This window comes from Lepidothrix coronata, unplaced genomic scaffold, assembly GCF_001604755.1.
Source record: "Lepidothrix coronata isolate B3197 unplaced genomic scaffold, Lepidothrix_coronata-1.0 Scaffold8, whole genome shotgun sequence".
In the NCBI taxonomy this organism is placed as follows: Eukaryota; Metazoa; Chordata; class Aves; order Passeriformes; family Pipridae; genus Lepidothrix; species Lepidothrix coronata.
The window spans coordinates 1492078-1514614 of NW_016690188.1; the positions used below are offsets into that span (position 1 = coordinate 1492078).

The 22537-nt window shown below is 36.9% G+C and overlaps 1 protein-coding gene across 5 annotated transcripts in view; it reads right to left on the reverse strand.

Annotated features, from left to right (window-relative positions):
* Positions 1–22537, reverse strand: part of VTI1A (vesicle transport through interaction with t-SNAREs 1A) — a 273601-nt gene that overhangs the window by 107610 nt on the left and 143454 nt on the right. For 2 of the 5 annotated variants that reach the window (XM_017839957.1, XM_017839949.1), the window contains 2 exons: positions 5382–5452; positions 952–1013 (listed from right to left, as the gene is read on the reverse strand). In XM_017839957.1, the coding sequence (XP_017695446.1) occupies positions 952–1013; positions 5382–5452 (133 nt within the window). Of the gene's footprint in view, positions 1–9; positions 831–940; positions 1014–5381; positions 5453–22537 lie in introns of those variants that run through there. The other 3 variants (XM_017839976.1, XM_017839970.1, XM_017839964.1) reach the window with 2 other exon arrangements.

Below are 22537 nucleotides of genomic sequence, written 5' to 3' on the forward strand. Positions count from 1 at the left end.
TTCTCCTTCTTTTTACTTTTTTTTTTTTTTTTAATAAGCCAAGTACATTAAGCAAATATGCAACATAAAAGCCTGTGGTAAGGGTAATGTCATACTGAACTCTTCAGAGCACTAAACTCCTCTAAAACTGAGCTTTCTTAGCACCCAGCACTGCTTATTTGAAGGATACTTCTCTTCTTCAGGAAGCTGAATATATACAGAAATGGACATCACAGAGAAGCTCAGGTGTTTTGTTTCACTGGATAAAGAACACATATCCAGAGATGTCACTAATTCAAAAAAATCTGTCTGAGAACGTACTAATGTTAATTTAAGGTGAGAAATAATCATTGGATAACTCCCTCCTTGCAGTCCCACATAGAGTTTTAGGATGTTGCACAGTTTTCCTTTCTGTATCACCTCATTTTGACCCCATGGACAATTTTCATACCATAGGAAGCATGGAAAAAACACGTTAAAACCACAACGGTTGACACTGTGTCTGCCCCATTTATTTAGGCAGAATTGATAATTTTAACCTTTTCTCTGAGCGCAAATTTATGCTGCCCCAAAACATTTACAAACTTTCTCACTTTAACACGCAAAAAACCCCTCAACCCCCCCAAATCACTCAAGAATAAGAAACACAGGAGTTCATATCAGAAAGCTTAATTTTACAACACACATCCAAAACCTCCCAAATAAATATAAAGAAACAAAGATGAGAAATCATTATACAAGGGCTATCCCTCAGGCTACAGAAAACTCTTTCCATAGGTGTGACAAAGCCTGCCATCTAACCACGCTGGCTTCACTGCCAGCACTCATCCAAAGACATTCTACATAGTAGCCTGTGTAAAAAAAAGTCAGGTATGTCAGCAAAACATTGAGGTTGAATTAAAACTGAAAATAAAGGCATGGAGGGAGAGAAGATGAAAAGAAAGAGGAGAAATGTCCCTACCTTGGCCTTACCTTCGCAACATTCCCGTCAAAATCCTGGAACTCTTCCCCAGGTTTGCATCTGTTTCTCTAAGCTGGGGAGAAAAGAGTCTCATTAAAGGTAAAAGGCACACATATTCCAACCTCTACAAAGGACAGATATTTCTACTGTTGTTTGAGTCAATCAACTTCAGGTTTAGCCCACAACAAGCTCTCAAAGCCACTGAAGCTCTGAAATTTAAAAATGTTTTGTCTTGTTTTCACTTACATAAAGATGAAACCCAGGGAAGATAAGACACTGAGGCAACAAAGGTGAGTCAGGATAAAGAGCAAAAGCTTTACAAATAAAGGGTTGCAGGTAGAAGCTGTATACATTGGTATCCATAAATCCCACTGATATGTGTATGTGTATTGGTTAGGTATCTTAGTGAAGGCATCAAGGGATGAAGAGACAGCCATGTACTGTGTTCCTGATGCTTTATGAAAAGAAAAACTTATCTTTCTTTCACTGTCTTTCAAAGACAGTAGTTTAAAGAAAAAACAGAAATACAAAATATTTCCTTTTACCATTTCTGTGTAAAAGAAATATGCCTATACTGTACCTTACATACAAAACTTGTACTGACCTTACAGCAGCCACCACTGGCATGGGTGCTCAAATACTTTGTAAATAGTATATAGTGTGTATATATGTGTACAGAAGGCACAGCTGTATAATATATATTTCTTTCATGTAAGGATCTGTGACTCACTGAAAAGACCATTTTTGTAGTTTATTAGGACAAAGGAAACCTACAGCTTATAGCTAAATTTAATTAGCTGACTTGTCCTACAGCTCTCAAAAATCTTGCAAAATAGGTAAAAGCACAACTGAGTAAAAAATGAAATTGTGGAGATGGGGATGGGGAGTTATGAAGCAAATAAACCTCATATTTAGTTCTATTGCTCTTTAAAAGGGGTTAAAACGTCCCCTCTGTTTTTGTGCTTATTAAAGTCCCACGAAAGGAAATCTAGAAATGAAGAAGACTACAGGAAGAATGCAGTTACTCTCCTATTGCCTCTTTTGCCACTGGCAGCTAGAGGAGAGACATCTTTTGAGTTCTTAGATAACAAAATCTACTGTAAAAGATAATCTAATGATTCTAAGCATTTCAGTTATGAAATAGCAGGGACCACTGTTTCTAGCATGCCCCCAAACACAGCTTTGTGTACATACTAAAAACCATTCTTCTCATTATGAAAGCTGAATATTTACCTCTTCATTATCAAATCAGATTGAAAGGATTACCTGACTCACTGACTTCTTACTAAAAAAACTTTGTTGTAGTAGACAAAATGCATGCTGTTTTATAAATACATCAAAATAGTAACACTGCCAAGAAGAGTGGCAGTCTTTCAGTAACAGATCACCTTCATCACAACAAACCAGTATTATATCTTGAATATAGGAACAGCAGCAATATTAAACTCAGTCTCTATTTTGGAGCCCAATACTGTAAATATTTGCTACCAGATTTAATGTTTATTACTGAAATCAGTAGTTGCAATCAATGACACAAAACCTTTTTGCATAAATTTTCCCCTTGTTCTTCTAACAGCTATTAAGAAAATACCAAGCAGAAGCTGGGACTGGATAACACCAATCAAGGCTTGCTCTTAGCAATATCATATTCAGTGGGAAGGCTTGCACTGACTCTCAGATCTCTGTAATTATGTGCTATGATGGAACAAAGATGAGCATTATATTCCAGGGAGGCCATTCCCTCATTTTTTTCCTGATTCATCTAGACAATTCAAGCTCCAGAAAAGCAGTTTAGCCTGGTTTGACACAAGTAACAGAAGAAAAAACGTCACAATAATTTTTAAAAGGCTCATTAAAAAGCCAAGTTCTTATCTATGCTAGAAGGGAATCTGAAGTACAAATGTATGCTTTATATTGGTCTTTTATTATTCATAAAGATGCATTTAACACTTGGGGCTTCTCCTCCCTTTTCACACAAAAGTAGTGCTCTCCTTTTTACCATTAAATGTTTGATCCTAACTTTCCTCTCTTGCTGCAGGATTCTACCTGACAGCTAGAATCAGTGCTGATAGTTAGGAAGGGGAAGCTGAATCTTAGAGGTTTGACAAACTCCTCTAAGCAAGACGACCTCATGTTTTTATGGTAATAAAAAAACCCACAAAATAAGTGAAAGCAACATTAAAAAAGAAACAAACACATATACACGTAGTTGGAAGATCTCTAGCTACCTCCCAAGAGAACACTAAAAAACCACCTTTTCTTCCTGCACTGGCAGAAAAAAAAACCAACATAAAGAGTTTCAAACTGTTTGTTTTTATTGAAAACTGAATTATCTGATTGCAGTTCTTTCATTATTTCTTTACCAATACCAGTGCAACACAGAAGGCAAAGAACTGGTGGCATGCAAACCTCTTAAATGGCATATGATGGGCACTTTCTTGTTTCACAGAACTGCTGTAGTGAAAACATTTTGAAATAGGCTTTGATATTAGTAATGGCAAACCTATATGGTGTTTAAAAAATAATATTAAGAATAATAATGAGAAAACAGGAAGTTGAACAAGATACTGATGTTGATATCTTGTCTTCCTTAGACACATTTTAATTTGAGGTTTTCCTAAAAAATGTTGCATCTTTTGCATCCTGTATAGCACAGTTAACCTATCTGGCTGCTAGCAGAGCTTTTATCCCTTCTCTTTGCCTTAAAAAGAAAAAAGGAATTTTACTCTACAGATAGGAAAATTCATATATGTAAATGTAACCAAACTATTGAGACTCATTTACATTTTGCTTATAGCAAAATCTTCCTACTTTTCACAACACTGAACTGTTAAAGCTGACCATCATGCTCAAACTGACAATTGCATTTGAGAAAAAAACTTTATTCCCTGACTTATAAGATAATAATGCCATGTGTTTATTGCAAAGATATTATGCATTGATAGAGCATCCTCTGCCCTGATCTTTAAAAAAACCTCCAGAAAATAAAAACCTTGCCAAGTTATCCAAGATCATCCCTAACTGTTCACCTGAATAGACAGACAGCTGGGACAGGTCCACCCGTGTGACTCCACTAGACAACTTTTCTGAATTCCCTAAACAAAATATTTTAAGTGGCTTAGGATAAAAACTTGGAATTTGAGCTCTTCCATCATGCCAGGAGGTCTTTTACTGCACTGTGGTGGGATGCACTTTCCTAGAATACTCTTATTTTTAATCTTGTTCTTTGCAGCTTAGAGGTTTTGCCATCAAAGAAATTTGCTCTTCAGGTAGAAAGCATTGAAAAAGGAGAAATTATGCTGTGAACCATGCGTACATTGAGTGATCACAACTACATCCCTCTTTCTCATTCCTGAGGATCTCTAGGATCAGCAGAAAGGGATACCCGACATTCATCTCCATTGTCTAGGTTTTATTTGTCTAGCTAGAAACCAAAAAGCATTTCAGACCCAGCAGTCACTGGGGAAGTGAGGAGTGGAGGTGAAATAAGACACCAAGTTGCCCGGACAACACTTGGTAAATGCTCACAATCCTTAGCTACATTTAGTGATTTAGTTATATGTAATGTTTTAAAGCAGGTAATGCCCAGGACTTTAGAAAGCAATTGGTACAGCTGACAGAAAATGCCTCATCAAAGCTGTCATATGAAGCTTTACCAATCAAACCTATCCAGGTAAAGAAACTCCCTGGGACAGATAAAGGAGTTTCTTTAAGTGCCATTGGTCAGTTAGAGACCTGTGGGAGGACCTAGCTTTGGCAAAATTGGACACTTGGGAAAGTATCTGAGTATTCGTGTCATGGACAGAAAGTCGCAGGTTCAGCCTTTCCTGGTTCCACGAGCAGAAACCAGAACCAGAGAGGTTGGGTCCTTAGACTGAAGCTCAGAAAAGTTGTACCCATTGAACTGGATGTGCTTCTGAGCATTTCCATGAATTCTGCAGAGTAGAGCTCATCCCCATGAAGGCCACATGAGCCAAAAATGACACAGATATGTTATCTTGACTGCAGAGACAAAGTAGCAGTGTAAGAAACCAGTACCTGCCCTTTCACGCAAAACTGCCTAAGGAGGCAGTTATTAGCATTTGCAGCTACAAAGAGTAAAGTTGATCAACTATTAGTCAGGAGCTCAGATATGATATTGAACTGTTTCATATGAAGTCCAAGAAGTCATTGGAGCGGACACTAAAACAAACCCTTGAAAGGTCAGAAAACTGACCTTTGATGTTAGTGACAAAAAGCTTGCTTCCAACAGCAGATTTGGTGACTTCAGTGTGACTCCCCATCAGAAAGACATTGCAGGATTGGGCCCATGTTAAGACACTTCATAAGTTCTTCACTGCTGATGGTGATTATATCTCATCTGAATTATTTTTGCATGCACAAAGAACTTGCCCAATACAAATAAAATGCGAGATCAGCACTCACTTATTATCAAACTTACCCTTTCCCGAGCACGCTGGATCTTCTCTCTGTCATGGCTGAGGTTTTCAAGCATCTCCTGTCCAATCTGCTCTGCATTAAAAAATGAAAATGTAAATCATGAAAAATACAGCTTGTGACTGTAAGGCCTCAAAATGCCAATTCATATTGTAACAACAGCATTAAATACATTTGGTAGCCTAATCACTCCTCCTAAGTGCAAAGAGAAAGACACCATTATACTAAAATTTAGGTTTTTCAAGCAACATAAAACTGAAGGAGCAAACCAAACCAGAAGCTGTTTCCTTGCCATCTCTTGAGGTTGTCTAGGCCTTGGGAATTGATGCTGAACTTTGGTCTGTGAAACAAAGGCAAGAAGACTTTCAGAGCTGCTCTTAGTGCAGGCTGCTCATACTTACTATATATTCCTTAAGCCCCTCCTTGTCTTAGAAAGGAAGGCAGAAAGCCTTTGCTAAACCACCAGCCTTATACGTCTAAAGACACTGAGAACTCATATGAGAGGAAAACCACACTCTGTAACTCTCAGCATTTACCACTGATGCTTAAATCAAAGCTTTTTCAGGCTAAGCCCAGTTACTGGTGTCTGCTTTGCTCCATCATGGACTATTTCTGGCAAGTTCAGAGAAATGCTGTAATCTCCTGGTGTTTTTAATAGTAGACATAGACATTAATTTATAGTCATCACCGCTTGTTTACACAGGGGTTGTTTGCTTCCGCAGCTCACGCTGAACCAAAGGTTGCAAAATTATAGCAGAGAGGCCTCAAGATACGGTACAAAGACAACACGAGATGCCAAAACTTTATTCTTCAAACAGCTTCAGTCAAATGCTTCTCTAACACTGAAATATTAGCAGCAAGTATAGAGAAGAGATTTTAATCTTCAAAGCTCTATAGAAACATTAAGAAACCCTCCCTGTATTTCCCTGAAGGAGAAAAATAAGTTTAATCATTCCCATTTTACAGATGGAGAAAAAGACAGAAGGAGCTGAAGCAGCTGTAGCTTGCCCCAGGACACATAGCACATGTGAGACAACCAGCATTTCTGTGCACATTCAGTTAGGTAACTTAACAGGCTTACCAGAGACACTCACCAAAACAGTAAAACTACAGAACCATGACTTTTTTTTCTTTTTATAAACAACAAAAAACACGCCCTGCTTTTGTTCTGGTAAGTTAGTGGGATCTTAAAATGTCATTATTTGTGGAGCCTCAAGAAAATGAACCATTGAAAATTCACCATTATGTTAGTAAACATGACTATGATTTATTTTTTCTTTAACAGATACAGTCCATTTTCAGGAAACAATCCAAAGCAGAATCATCTCAAACTTTTAAAGTTTGAGACAAGCAATTCTTTTTTTAAAACCCATTTAACACAAGGCACACAGTCTGCCAGATAAAGTCTAAGGAAATTCATTACATATATATTTCTCTATCAGTTGCCAAGTACAGTACAAGTAAGATAAATATTTCCTCTGACCACAAATTGACATCCTCATTATACTATCTTGTCCCTCTTGGCTTGCTGCTCTTTACTTTTAGCTGTATATACAATGCCTCCCAAAGGTGAAATGTGGTAAGATACATGGTTATGGAGTTAAAAAGGCTGCACGGTGCAGTACATCTACAGGAATGGCAGCCTAAGAAAGCGATTCAAGAGAGCTTTGCCTATGTTTGCATGTCAAAGGACTTACTGGATGAAACTTTACTGAGTTTTTCCTCATCAAAGCACTCAACATACTGTAATACACAAACAGATATATGTGTTCAATGTAATCCAGGGGAGGAAAAAACAAAGCAAAATCTCTTAAAAAGAGAAGGAAAAAAATCAACAAATTACTAACCTAGTAACATGAGGTGAAACGATAATAAGCGTATTTATTGCTAAAAATTATATGTATGTTTGCAGACATAAAGGAATGCGAGCAGCAGGTTTTCCTTCAAAGGAAAGTATAAAGCAAATGGCTAAAATGGCTTGGTATTTCATGAACAAAGCTCAAAAATATCCTTATAGAAAACAGCTTTATTTTTATTGCACCAATTTTAAGCAAGTTACTGTGGTTTTTTTTTCATCTTCTTCCTGTCACTGGCAAGTTCACACTCTTAGCTTTTTATAATGATTGAGTTTATTTTCCAACCATCAATGTGACAGCAGCATCAACTGTAAGTGAGGGTAAAACACCGTCACTTTGACGAATAGTGTATTTTCCTCTCATTGTCGATGACTGAAGACATCAATAAATAAGGAAGGAGAGCATGTCAGCCAGAATATCACAGAATGAATTGTTGATATGACACTTAGGGATTAAACCTTCAGCCATGAAGTTCAACCTAGCAGAGGGGTCTGAGAACTGAGATAGTTGCGTTTCTTCCCAGCAGCCTCTATAGATAAATAATTGGACGGATCATCAATTTTACAGGAGCAGCTTTACTCTACATGCACTTTCGTTGATGATCTTTGGCCTTTTTTGGACTAAAATAACAACATAAGTTGAACAAAGAGACATAACGGAGGTAACATAATCTCACAATAAGTTTGCAAACAAAAAATGACACCTTTATCCTCTTCATATCCTTGTTCTACTCAGAAAATTCACTGATGAGAGTGAAACTTGATTTTTAGCTGGAAGGTCAAGACAGTCAAAAAAAAAGTTATTAAATAAAGAAAATACAGACTTCTAAATGATATGAAGACATGTCTCCTCACTTCGTTTGCAACTGAAGGTGCCTGGGACTAGGAAAAAAGTAACATTAGCCCACAGCACAGCTAATTACAAGCTTGACAGCATTGCTACCTGCTTGCTACCATTTTTCAAGTTTCCCCACAATGCTGATGTTTTCCTGCCAGTTAAAACATTTATCTACGTGGCAGATCTGTGCTTTTAGTGCAGCGGTGCTGTATAGATCTTTCCAGCCTACTTATAATGCAAGTCATTGATGAAGCTACCACAGTTATGTGAAAAGGTCATGTTTGTAAGATATACTGTAGTGCAGATGCATGAATTAAGACCAATACACAAACTGAAGGGTGTTGCCTGTTGCCAGTAATGGTGTTATTTCCATAGAATCTTAACAACATCAATTATTTGGGGATTATGCCAACCTTTCAGTCGTTACATAGGGACAGTGTTTAGCACAGTGCAGTTCCAAGTCCTACAAAAGACTGAGTGGTGCTGCCTCTTCTAACTGAAATTCCCAAAGAGATGCATAAAATTATGTTCTAAAATTACAGTTAAACTATGAGAAGCAGAAGGGTGAATGCATTTACATCATTATTATCTATGTACTGACAGAGGGCAGGAATATTCAGTATAGCAATTATCTCAGTCTTAATGCTGTGATGGCCAGAAAAAAATAATTCTGAAAAAGTACATAATATTAACAAGCATTAACAAGCCTTAAAGGATGACTGCTAAAATTCACAGCTCTAAATGTATTCTGCCCTAAAGGTGCTTGAACAAGGTATGGGAAATCAGGTTCTTCAGTACCGAGCACTTCAATAATTCCATGTTGTGAGTCCAACACAAAAGGTGCCTGGTTCTATAAGACTGTGTTATCCAAAAAAAAAAAGATAACATTTCTTATCCTAAAACACTGCAACTAATTAAAAGAATGAATACACTTTCCCCAACTGAAGAAAAAACAATACACTCCCCACCCAAACCCAACAAATGCAAACCTAGCTTCCCCCTTCATATGTGCACAAATTGGCACACGGTTTTCAACTTTTATATTAACATAAGCCCAAAAGACAGAGGTCACTTCTAGCAACGTTTTACGCTCCCAAATACTCCCTTTCTTTGGAATTCGCCTGTAACCTATATGCAGTGTTTATTTATATGTACAAATCGTAATTATTTAATACATGGTCTACAAAGCTTGGTTTCTAATACCTACACACAAGTCAAGGACACAAATAAGTTGTGCTTGACTGGTTTTTCTTTTACTTTTTTTGCCTCCAGCCATTTAAGTATTTATTTACTTTATCAGCTAAACTGATTCTGAAAGAGCTTTTTCTAATCACTCAAGTCAATAATACTTTTTCCCTTAAGAATGACTAATATATTTACTCAAGAGATAGGAATGACATGGAATGAGCCTCTCTAGGCTTTTGGATAAACAAACATGCATTTTTATGAATTTTGAAGACAGACTCTCCATTTTTCTTTTCATATGAAAAATAAAATAATCCAACATAATTTATACAGCACCTTTTCTCTCAAAGAGTATCCTGCGTGTGTGTGTATATATATATATATATATACATATCTATCTATCTATCTATCTATCTATCTATCTATCTATATATATATATATGTTTCATAAGAGCAGCAGATATCTTGATATAATTTAAAATATAAAAAAAGCTTAAAAACAAACCAAATCACAGAGAGGATGCCTGGAAGTATGATTTGCCCAACCTCATCATATGTACAATGTATGCATCTGAGCTATGTAAGTAGAGATTGGAAAAGACAAACTAATTTACACTGGGAAAAGCAGATCATGTTAAAAATCAAGATGGCTGTTCTACAGAATCATGAAATACACTAAGAAACTCATTGTGTGTTGGTCAGGGTAGGAATGGAGAACAGTTTCACCCCGAGATCTTCAGCCCTGACTAGTAGTGTCATTTGGGGAGTGCAATTGTGTGTTGTCTTTGCACGGAGACATCACATGCTCTGAAGATGTAGTAAAAGTTAATGGAAGATTTTTTGAGAACCACACTGACACAGGTCAGGACTTTTTTTTTTCCTAAAAGCCACTCTTTTTTGGACAGGTTAAAAGTTTTGATTTTAGAAGGCTAGGTTAAATCATCAACAGCAGTTTCTGGGGAAAAATGCTAGAAAACATTAAATACTAGCTTTTCAGAGGTGACAGCAAGCAGATTTACAAACTTGGAAAATATATGTTGCAGGAGCTGAAGAATTCAGGGCTGAGTCAAATGCCTTATGCTTCTGACAGCAGAAAGTTAATAAAGAAAGTGATGACATATCTTGAAGTATAAGGACACAGGTAAAAGTCTGATAAATTCCTAAGTTCACAGTTGATATGTATTTACATTGAACAGCCGATATAATTAGAAACAGAAGGATTTAGATCATTAAAGTTATTAAACAAGTACAGGTTAATACACATAAATGAAGGATAATATAACAGCTATTAGCCAATGGAGAGACAATTTGTAGAGCATTAACAGAACAGTGAAACATGAGAGTTGGCACTTAGATGCCTCAGGAATCTGTCGTGAAGATGTTAATCTGCTTGCTGTTAAGTGGTCACTTAACACAATAAAATAAAAATTAGCTATTTTCTATAGAGACTAGTTGGCCTCTTCAGCAGAAGCAAATGCCGCACCAGTGGAAAGAGCACTGACAGTCCAGAGCATACACTGAGGACATCCAACACTTCCAGAGCTGTCAGAAGTTCAGTTGCAAGAGAGGATAATAGAAGTTGCCCAGTCTTATCGTGAAAGCAAATAACATCTAAAGATACCTCCCAAATTGCTAAAGTCCAAGATGCCCACCAAACTAAAAATACAAACATTTTTTTCAAATGAAATGGTCCCTATAAGCTATAATAGATGTTCAGGAAATTATTTTCATTGGCCAAGAGCAAAAGGGGTCTGCTGATACCGAGGTTGGGGAAACCAGAAAGAAAAACATCCAGAACACCTAATCAAAATCCACTCTTTGTGCTTTGTTCAAAATAAGGAAGAAAAGATATTTGAGGAAGGTGTGACATGCTTTTAAGAAGAAACTGGGAGCATTTCATAACCAACACCTCCCATGGTCCAAACCTACTTTGTCCTTCCCCAGGAAAAAGAAAGGCAGATGAATGAGAAGAAAATAGTAAAAAGAAAAGAGAAAGATGATATATGACAGACCTAGTAACTGCACCTCCAGTTGCCTTTTCTATTTCTAAAGTTTCATGCTTTTTCTGAAATCCTAACTTACATCAATCTCCTGGTAAAAAAACTACTCATTTCTCACTAACTGATGTATTTTTTCTGTCTACTCCCATCACCCATCTAGCTGAGCTCCCTTACTAACATCCTCACAGCAACATTCACAGGAGGTGGCAGACTTTGATTCTGCTGAGCACTTGTCTACATTGAAGTCCAGCCATTGTTCCAGCCATGCCCCAGCTTGGCAGTGCTCATCTGCTCCAAATTCCTCCCATCACATCTTCCTCCTCTCCCCCTTTCCTTCAAATAAGTTCTAAGGCAAAAAGAAATCCTTCCTTAGTGCATCGATAAGTAAACAACTTGCTACCCCCTTCTCAATCACTTATGTTTGTGAAATTGGGAACCAACTCTCAGTACCTTCTTTTCCTACTACTATTAAAGTGCTGCCAGGAAGGAAGAATTCCTTGCTCACTCTGAGCTTGGTGCAAGGAATGGATGCTGCTTCATTACAGTACTGCCAATCTTGAACTTGTCTGAAAGCTATTTAGCAGGGTGGAGTATTAACAATCCTGATTGCATCTAAATTAAGTTGCAGAAACATATCCTCTAAAATTTGAGCCACAAACCATCGCTTAATTAAACCTATGACTCCAAACAGCACCGAGATGACTCAACAGTGATCTTTGGTTCATCTAAAGCTGGATTCATAATCATCATTTAATCAAAAATGCTCCACCACCTACCAAGTTTTCTATACACTTAGAGCAGTGCAAATAATTACTCTGGACCCCACAGCACTGGTTATTTCAAAGACTTAAAATGTGCAGGAAGAGAGTTGGCAACTTAAACTTCTGCATTTAGCAGCTCGAGGCTCGTAAAGTTGGCCCTGCTTCTAGAGCTGATTTGCTCTTAAAGCAGTAAGTGCTCTTCAAGACACAGAGGTGAGCAGAAAATAGATGAGACAGAATAGCAGAACCAAACAGTGAACAGAAAGAAAAAAAAGTCACATTAGTTTTTCAAAAGAGAAGAAAATGTTTTGAAAAATGTTTTAAAATTCAAGAGTGGAGTAAGAGGGGGTTTTTTCAATCTTATTTGACTACACAAAACAACAGTCTATGACATTCAAGCAGTAAAATGACGAAGAACAAAGTCTGTTAGTTATATCTGTAAGCACTGGAACAATTTATTTATTTATTTTTAAACTGATTCTTCACAACCCATTTATGTAGCTTTAACTTATGAATAGGAACAAGGTTTTTTTTGCATTATCTCAGCTTCTGGACATCAGAAGACCTATGAGAAGAGTATATGCTTCAGCTGTTTCAATCTGAGAAATTGCTCCTTAGAGCAAAAAGCAAAGTCAACAACAGAAAATAAATCCACAGCCATTTGGGTTTGCTCAGGTTTCCCCCAACCTGATGTACCAGGTTTATTCTGAATCTACAGACTGATTTGAAAGTCAGGGATGTTGGCAACACAAGCAAGAAGTCTATGATTCTTTGATCTTTAATACTTCCATGGAGCTAAAGAGTGTTTTAACCTTTCTTGCCCTGTTCAGAAATCCATTTTAAATTACCTCCTGCTGTATTCATATTCATATTTAAACAACGAAAATTAGAAATAAAATAGCATCCAGACATTAGAAAAATAAAATAAACAACACCGTAGAAGATGATAATAAATAATGCTTAAAATCATTGACCAAAAGGTGTAGCAGTCTGTGAAAAAATAAAGTATTCTGTCTACAGTGTGTATATATATATACACATATATATACACTTATATATATATAAACTTTCTTAAACATTGGAAAGCCCACAAAGCAGGTGAACAGCCCAGCAACCTCGAAGCTGGCTTCAGTGCAACTCATTCTTTGAATACGAATTAGCAATGGGTAATCGTGGCATATTTATGAGGCCTTTTGCCTGGTCCTTTTCTCCAGTGAACGCTGTATTATTCATTGCGTGTGCCCTGACCCCAGTGCGCTCCTGTTCTGACAAATCATACTTGATTAAGACAAATCTTTATTAGTTAGCTAGTCAACTTCCCCATTTATCATTTGCAAATCCCATTCTCCTTTCTGAGTACAGTAAAAGTAACTGAAACTGAAACCATCTTTCCTCCATATAAAATGAAATGCTTGTTACAGCCAGCAAGTGCAAATAGAAGCGTAGAAGTCCAAAATAAATGATAAAACAAAGGTTTAACAGGCATAAATTACAAATGTGGCAAAACTCTAACACAAATAGTGTACCTTAGGCTGAAGAAATATTAATTAGCTCATCCTTTAAATGTTTCTAATTTTTTTCATAAACCAAATCTCTCAAAATCTAAATGCCATATAAAAGAACTGTATTGCAAAGTTGGAGGATGAAAGCACCAAGGCTTAAAAAATAACAAGAATGCTGAGGAAAGTTAATGTTCAAGGTTTCTACCAAAACTAAAAAAAGATCTTTTAAAACTTAATCTATAAAAGGAGGAAAAATTAATTCCAAATTACTAATGAAGCTTGTTTCCCTTGAAAACATAATATCTCTCCAAAGAGATGGCAATTTGGAGAGGGAAAACCCCTTTCAAGACAATGTTAATTTGTTCATTGGGCACATTATAACTAGAAAACCATGTGATGTGCAATGCAGAACAGTTTAGTCATGATAGTAGTTTTGCTTGCAGAGAAGGGTGTTTCTTCTATGAGGACTCTGGCGATCTGAAGCAGCTACTTGGACATGGAAGGACAAGGGACAGAGGGAAAGGACGGTCTGTAGCTTATTGGCCTGGCTTTGGTTCAAGTTCCAGCTTTAACCCAGAATTTTATCCTGGCCTCTGGAGGGTTCTCTAGGAAATGCTCGCTTGGCTGTATTTTTGTTTGGCAATGAAGTTTAGAAGATTGTGTATTTTATTATATTTTGAGTCTTGGTTTTCTACAGAATGATATTTATATCCATCAATTAGAATCTGTGTTCACTTGAAATATACAATAATTTAAAAACCTGCACCTAAAGGACAAAAGGTCAAGATAAACATCTCCGTGCTCCTTACACAGCACACTTCTTACAACCTCCAGTCTTCCTCCACTTACACCTTTCCATCTCAAGACATTTTTGGGTTTTTTTTGTTTTTTTTTTTTTACCCTGCAGGATCAATGCAGCTATGGATTCTGCTTTTTCACACACATGAGCTAAGTGCTAGTTATTTCCATCTGCAATGTTGCCTTTGATTACACACAGAGTAATGCTGGGAAAACCACTACCTCCCTAAACCTGCAGTGAGGGTTCAGAGGGAACAATGAAAAATACCCAACGGCCTGGTAAAAAAAGTGTTATCAGGAGGTATATAAGAAGGAAAGAATACAGACTGATTTTAAAATCTAGGCTCAATTTGCAGTCTATGTGTATACACACACACACACACATAAAATGAAAGTCTCTGCTCTTATACTTGTCAAACAAAGATATTTCTTCTGAAAATTGCTGAGATGGAAATAAAGACCATCCCATAATAGATTTTTTATAGCATTCCTCAGAGCAGACTCATATTTTAAGGATCAAGTTAAGCTCTTCAAATGGTGTTTAAGAGGTAGACTTACAAAGGACCTTTACAGCATGTAGGCATGATTTGTTTGTAAGCCATCCCTGTGAGGAAAAATTGCTACAACACCTGATTTTTCAGTGTGTCTAAGATTACAAGTGTGATTTCTTCTGATGGAGCAACCTAGCAACACTTATCGATACTTTTGGCATCTCTACATTAGACTACCAGTATATGGTTTAATTTGGGGGAAACCTGGAGATTTCTAGAAACAAACTGGTCTAGAACAGAGCACTTTACTGCATGAGGCAGCAGCTTCTGCGTGGATTCTCCCAAAGCAGCTGCCAGGAGTGCCATCCCAGCTACTGGACATGGTCAAGGCATCAGGTGGTTTGCTCTCGGATGTCATTAACAAATTTGTAGGACTCACTGGCAGGCCACTGTTAACATTTATTTGTGTGAATGGTCTATATGCTGCAGATTGAATAAATTGAGTACATTTTTCTTTGCTGTACCTTATTTCTTAATTTCTAGAGGACCAATATGAACAAAATAGTACTCAGAGCAGCCCCCTAGCCCACACAGTAAAGAGACAAGTACCTGGATTTTCTGTCATGCTCAAAGACCAAGCACACGGGGAGGCAAGGTCAGATCTGGGAAAGAATGCTGGACTGCTGGGTTCTGAATTTGAAATGAAAGTCATGCCACCTGTGGGCAGGTACCATCCAGCCCACCGTCCCCACTCATGTTACAGACCTGAGCGCACAGCCATTTTCACATTTTAGTGCTGTTTTGGATGTCATAAAATAAATAAATAAATTGATCTTCCTGAAATTTCTTCAAGCAATCTTTAATGTTGCAAGATGGAATTTGACAGAACAGAATTCTTTTACTGGTTCAGACACTTCTGTACCCCTGATAAATATTTGTGCCTATTTCCCTGTTTCTAATATGGGTGTGAAGGAATCCACATTGGTCAAATACAGTATGTAACATTAAAAGGATTGTATTTCTATGGAAGGCATTTAAATACTGCATTTAGCTTCTTACATATTCATTTTCGTTACGACCACCACTTTTAATACCATTTTAATTGAAAAAAAATTGGAAATTATTTTTAAAATAAAATCTGAAGTGGCCCACTCTCCTCAACTACAGGACACTATATTTAATCTCATAAAGTGTTTTTAGATTATTTGAGGCCCAAAATATAATTATCTCATGATCTACTGAATCGGTAAATTATTGCAGTATGACAATTTAATGCAAACACCCAGTTTACAAACATAACTTTGCTGGAAATTCTCAAGAAGTGTTAAACCGATGTCAGTGTCTCAGTAATTTCGCAGTTTAAAAACAGTTAGAAATGTAATGACTACACTGCACTTGATTAAAGCATTTACAGCTCTAATCAAAAACTGACAGCAAGATCAAAGATGTTAACTTAAATCTCTCTTCTAATTATGTTTAAAATGCCACACCTCAGGCCTGTCTCTCCTCTTCTTTTTCAAACCAAATTCTGCTTAAGAAAGATCTAACACTTCTTAACAGTTCATTATCCAATAAAACTATTCAAAGCTTAAAAGCAATCTACACAATTAGTCAGGACCTCAGGGAGTCCACCGGTAGTCTTTATTACAGGGCTTCATATTAAAACACCTTAATTATATTTGTCAAATGGATTTCATTAAAACCCATCGTCACTTTAATTTTCATATTTTGACAGTGCTGGCATAGCATTATTACCACCTGCCAAGCTATGAACTACAACAAAATTATCAAATTCCTTCAAATACTAAGCAGTTTCTTTTTGTACCTGACCAATGATTTCCTTCTTTTTGGTGAATGCACCATAATTAACAGGAATAATTAAAATTCCATATTCAAGCAGCACACATGCAAGCTAAACATACAGTGTATCTGTTGCAGGTGTGTAAACAAGAACCTATATGGACACCTGGTTGCCAGGAGCACATAATACAAAGGTAGGACACATATACTGAAGTGCTTCTGAATAATAAAGCCAAGACATCAAACAGAATGCACTATTATTTAATCAAATGACAACCATGATGACTTGAAAGCAGAGGACATTTTAACTTCTACTCATTATTCTGTCATTTCGACACAACAGATCTGGGGATTATGACCATACACTGCAACCACAGTTTTATTTTAGATTTAATCCATGGAGGTTCCACTTGACTTTACACAGTCACATTGAAATATAATTAAAACAAAATTGTTCATCCTCTCTACGTACAGTCAGTACTGTGACAAGGGCTTCTGATATTTATGACATATTTCCAATGCAGGAGATATCAATTGTTGTTTGGTTTTTTTCTTAATACTCAATGCCACAGCAATTAACAACTTCAGATAATTACCAATAATATAAAAGGTAGGTACCAGCATCTGTCATGCAGCACAGTTTGGGCTGTTAACGTCATTCTGGATATAGAAATAAATTATTTCCTCATTTTTGTTATCTGAAATACTGTACAGAAAACTGAAACAATTTACTATTATTGTGCTTATATTTACTAAGCTAAGTTCAAGCCTGATTAACTCCATGTTCTTCATCTCATGTGTATGAGATGACTTTGGCCCACAACAGATATAACAATGGCATGCAGATTGCAGTGGGGAAAAGAACAGAGAATTTTCCTTTCTTTCATACAATCATAGCAAGAAATAAGAAATTAAGAGGTTTCTGCCATATGTCTAACACACTTCACTGCTTTGTACAAAGGTCTCAAGAGTAATGATCTCCGTGTGTTATGAATATTTTAAGACTTATTAAATGTTCTTGGATTATTGTGGGTAAATCTATGAAATTCTAAAGAACCAGTTTAAGTGACAATCAAATATTATTCCTACTTAAGGTAAAATAAAAATTTAATAATTATTTAATGTATTATCAAGGAGGACAGCTTTAACCTCTTTCACACCATATCACAAGTTTTAGCAAAGGAATTGCTGAAGATGTGCTGGGGTTTATTTTATTTAATTTCTATTTTATTTCTTTTCATTGCTTTAATTGCTTTTGAATTACAAAGAATTAAATCAGAGTACTTACATGCAAGGGACTATGAGCTGATCACAGATCTCTTGTCTGATTTTTTGGCAAGTCACCTTATTTCTTTTATCCTATTTACTCTGTCTGTAAAACAGGGTAAATAATGTTTCTACTAGAATTCCACTGAAACAAGCAAATGCCCACATACTGCTTAGTTTCTGTTATCAGGACATCTTACAGCAAATTATCAGAATTTTTTGGTGCCTCTCATGCAACTTCAAAATATCACAACAACCTTGGGTGCATTTGGGGGTTCCTCTTAGAAACCCATTAACAAGAAGACAATTTAGGAGATAAATAGTGTTCTGAAAACTATCCCAGCCCAAACCTGAGTGTAGGCTTGCTTCTACTGATCTGGTGAGAGCCAGCTCCTCCAGCCCCACACAAGGATGGATGGAGGGATAGAGAAACTTCCCAGATAAAGAGCTCACATCTGCCTTTGACAAAACTGGTCATGCCTTCCCTCTTGAAACCTCCTCCTCCCTCTGCACCCAGGATCCTGTCCTCTTTGTGAGGGCTGTGTAAAGCTCTGGCTTTGGTTCCTTTCCTCCCTATAGATCTGCAGTTGATTTACAGCTGGAAAATCTCATGCACCAACTCAGTTACTATTTAATAAGTGACAGATTTCCCTCTCTGGTACACTGCCATTTCCTCTCCCATCTCTCTCATTGCTTAGCCTTCAACTCAAATTCAACACAACACAGCAGTTCCTTGTCCCCCAACATGTCTCCACACCATCTATTCTCATGACAGGCAACACAATCATCTTCTTTTCCACCCACCCTCAACATCTTTTTTTACTCAGTTCTTTTTTTTCAGTTCTCATTTTTGGGCAAGCTGTCCAATTCTTTCTGCATGACATCAATAGGAAACTGACTGGTCCCAGCCATTCCCCTTCCTAAAACTCTCTTTTAAGCTTCACCCTTTCTTAGTATTATCACATACTTTTTTTTAGCGTGGCAAAAAATCTACATACCACCTACAGTAATGTAGCAATGCTGCTACAAACACTGTTTTTTTAGCATCATACTGGTCTTTTTCTTTCATGCCACTGCCTCTCCTCAGTTCAGCATGTTAAACAATAGCTACATTCCTTCCGTAGCCAATCCCTTCATGGTCTGACTTCTCCCATTTGCTATCAGCATATTAATTCCTCTCTCAGCTCAGATCTATCTTTCACTTGTTAAATTTTTACTCAAGCATTTCTGCGCTTTCTCCCACGTTGTCACGACTGAAAGGAGTTGAGCATAAACAACTCATCACCTCATCCCATTCCTGCAATCTCTGATCTGGCTTCCCTTGACCATCGATACACTAGTAACAATAATTTCTTCACAGTCCATGGAAATCTCAGGCACAAACATGAACCTTTGTGTTAGCTGAATTTCTAAATGTCTAGTCCCAGAATGGAAAAGCAATAGCACAAAATGTGAGCACATGTGGGTACCATCCACAAGGGAGGAGGAAGGTACTGTAAGAAATAAGTTAGCACCACTTGTCTTCACTGTTTCAGTGCAGGTGTGACATAGGTATTTACAATGTACACTGCATTACTGTCATATTTTACCTTCCTACAGCAAACACTAACCCTCACAAGCTATCAGCAAACAGAATGTAAATCTTGTTGTCATGAGTGAATAATTTATTAAATTGATACTATTACTAATAATTATAGAAGATGTGCCTGTTTTTCACTCCTGACAAACGGGAAGCCAGCCATGTTTCTTGTTTCAGCTACAATACACAAGGAACAATTCAAAGTGATGCTTGTCCCTGGCTGGCACATATTCTTTACCATTTGAAGTTTATTTGATACAAATGAGGGTCTACAGAACCCCGCTGACATGAAGTCACAAAGAGCATATACATTTATGAATACTGCATTTACTGCACTTTGTATGCAATGTTTGTTAGGTCTCAGGGCTGAAATCACAGCTCTCAAACTATCTTGAAGATGTTAAGGATGCGTTGTGAGCTTTTGCTTTCTCTCCTTCTGCCCCCCCCAAACAAAACAAAACACCACTACAGCCTTCATGGTTTTAATTATTAAGTTTATATTTTCCATTTTATCTTGAATCCCATAATGGAAACAACCTGCTTTTTCTCTCTCTCCTTGTTTCCTTGTTTCTTTCTTTCCTTTCTTTTTTTTTTTCTTTTTTGGTAATAGTATATGCTCTTGATGTAGGAAGGAAATGTGAAGACAGAACAATCCAGCTGGATTAGACATTTTTGAAACCTACTGCCAACAGTGAGCTGTCAAAGCCAGCAATCAAATGTAACCCTGGCAAAAAAGAATGGAGACTGCTGTGAGGAGATTTACTTAGAAGAAACTCTCAAATAGTGCTTTTATGTCCTGATTCTCCTCCCCTGCACCAGTTTTATACCTGCTTGTTGTCCCCCCCACTTCCTTGAAGTTACACCTGGTTTACAGTCTGTGGTAGGAATACTTTCTCTATTCCAGCATTAACTATTGAATTTCTACAGCCCCAGTGCAGAACACCTGGACAAATAATTATTGTTCTCCTTCTAAATCTTAAAATCTATGAAAATGTGGGGTAGCTATTAATACATACATCTCTATAATATGCTTAGGAGTAAAAATTCTTATTACCAGTTTTTTTCAGCTCCAAAGTTGACAAAAGAAGGATGTAACTAACTTAAAATCAGAAGGAAGGGCAAGAATTCACTACTTCTGACCTTACTCCTACTTTTCTACAAGACCATTGTTGTGCTTTATATTACAGCTTTTCACTGGAAAGCTGTTAATAAACATCAGGAAAACTTGATAATAAGCACCATTAAAATTAAAAGACATGAGAAGATAGTTTGCTGTGGCAATGGAAAGGAAAACAAGACAATAGCTAAGGAATTGACTGGAATATGAGCACAATGTAGGGAGTGAATCTGGGATATTGAAGAACAGGGTCTCAAACAATTAGCAGGAGAAAACCAAAGACTAAGACTGTGTATTGGACTAACTATTACAACAGCAAGATCTTTGCAATGTACAAAAAAGCCATTCCAAAGAGGAATGACTACAGAACAGGAGGGTAACATCTGCATTTTGGCCATATCCAGGCTACCAAATGTCCAAGAGTCTCTCTCCACTATAAAATGAAAGTAATGCTACTTAATTATTTTCTAGCAATGGCATGAAGATTTATTGAATAATACCAATTTTTAAGCTTTTAAGAACCCTCTGATTCATGTAGAGTCTGAATTTTAATACAACAGTCAAGGAAAACATAGGATTACAAGACTGTCTAATTTTTCTCATACGTGTATGTTTTCTGCAGAAGAGAAATTCAACTTTAAGACTGGGACATGAGGAGCTACAGAAACCACTGTAGGTCTAAATCCTAGAAAAACTTACTAATAGTCAGTTGAACAGTTCAGTTTCACCGTTTGGGATTTGAAAAGTCAGTACTACCTTAAATTTTAACCAGAAGAGAAAATTTATAGAATACTGGCTACTTTCCCTCATTTAAATTGATCAGCCATTCCAGTTAACAACCTTCCCACACCATAGAAATAAATAAAGAATGCTGTATCCATTCTAATTTAAAAACTCTTATAGTCATTAAAAACATAGTTGATTTAGTCAGAAGTTCCATCTATTATGTGCTGTAATGATTTAATAGTGCCAATTAGATCTATAGTATTCCTAGAAATGGAGGAGTTGCAGCTGGACCTCTGCAGACCAGTCAAACAATTTTCAAAGGATATTCAGAGGTCTGCACCACTCTATTCTAGGTAGAAGATTAAATTGTAAAGGAAAAATGAAGCAGGATTTCAAAACAAGTATTCCAATACGACAAATAACTGTTCTTCCTGGGCTTTGCTTTTGTAGAAAAGAGAAGTATTTCACCCTCCTATTCCATAAGTAGTTGGAAATACTCTGCATATTTTAATAATGACATCAAATAACTTCCTAATTCAAGATACTTTAGCCAGCCATGTGTCCTAGTGAGAGACAATGCATCAGCCCTTTAAAGTATCTACAATACAGAATATGTTCCTTGATAATGTCATTAAGCCATGATGACATGTAGCAAGCAATTGCTGGCAAAGGTCAATAACCCGATCCATTTATACAACGAATGCCTGTTAAAACAGTGTTTAAAGAACAATCAAATGATTGATGACCATAAGCTCTATGTTGGCCATGATGTGCTGCATGAACATACAGCATGTTCTGCAAGCACTATACGTACCTCTACTGCTATGGGGTGGCTGGGGGGAAAACTGTGTTCTGCCAAAAAAAACCCAAATCAAAATGTTTAAACAAAAATGCTGACAACAATAATTGAGTAAATAGAGGTCTGAATACGAATTCGTTAGCACTGGGCAGTAAAAACAAGCAGGGATTCTGACCTAATTGAATACAGCTCAGTTTGAAATGAAGGCAAAACAGACTGTGAGCACCCTCTCAGCTCCGTGTCACAGACTGTGGAAAAAAAAAAAAGTGACCATCCCACAGATATCTTATCACTGATTTTAAAAATTGTTATATTTCAATTCAAACTGATGCATTAAAATGCAGTTTCATGTGATGCACATTTGAATCTTGCCAGCTCAAAAGCCTTTGTCAAAATTCACAGGTCCAATTTGCTGTGTTATGTTAAAAAAGGGGAGAGGGATC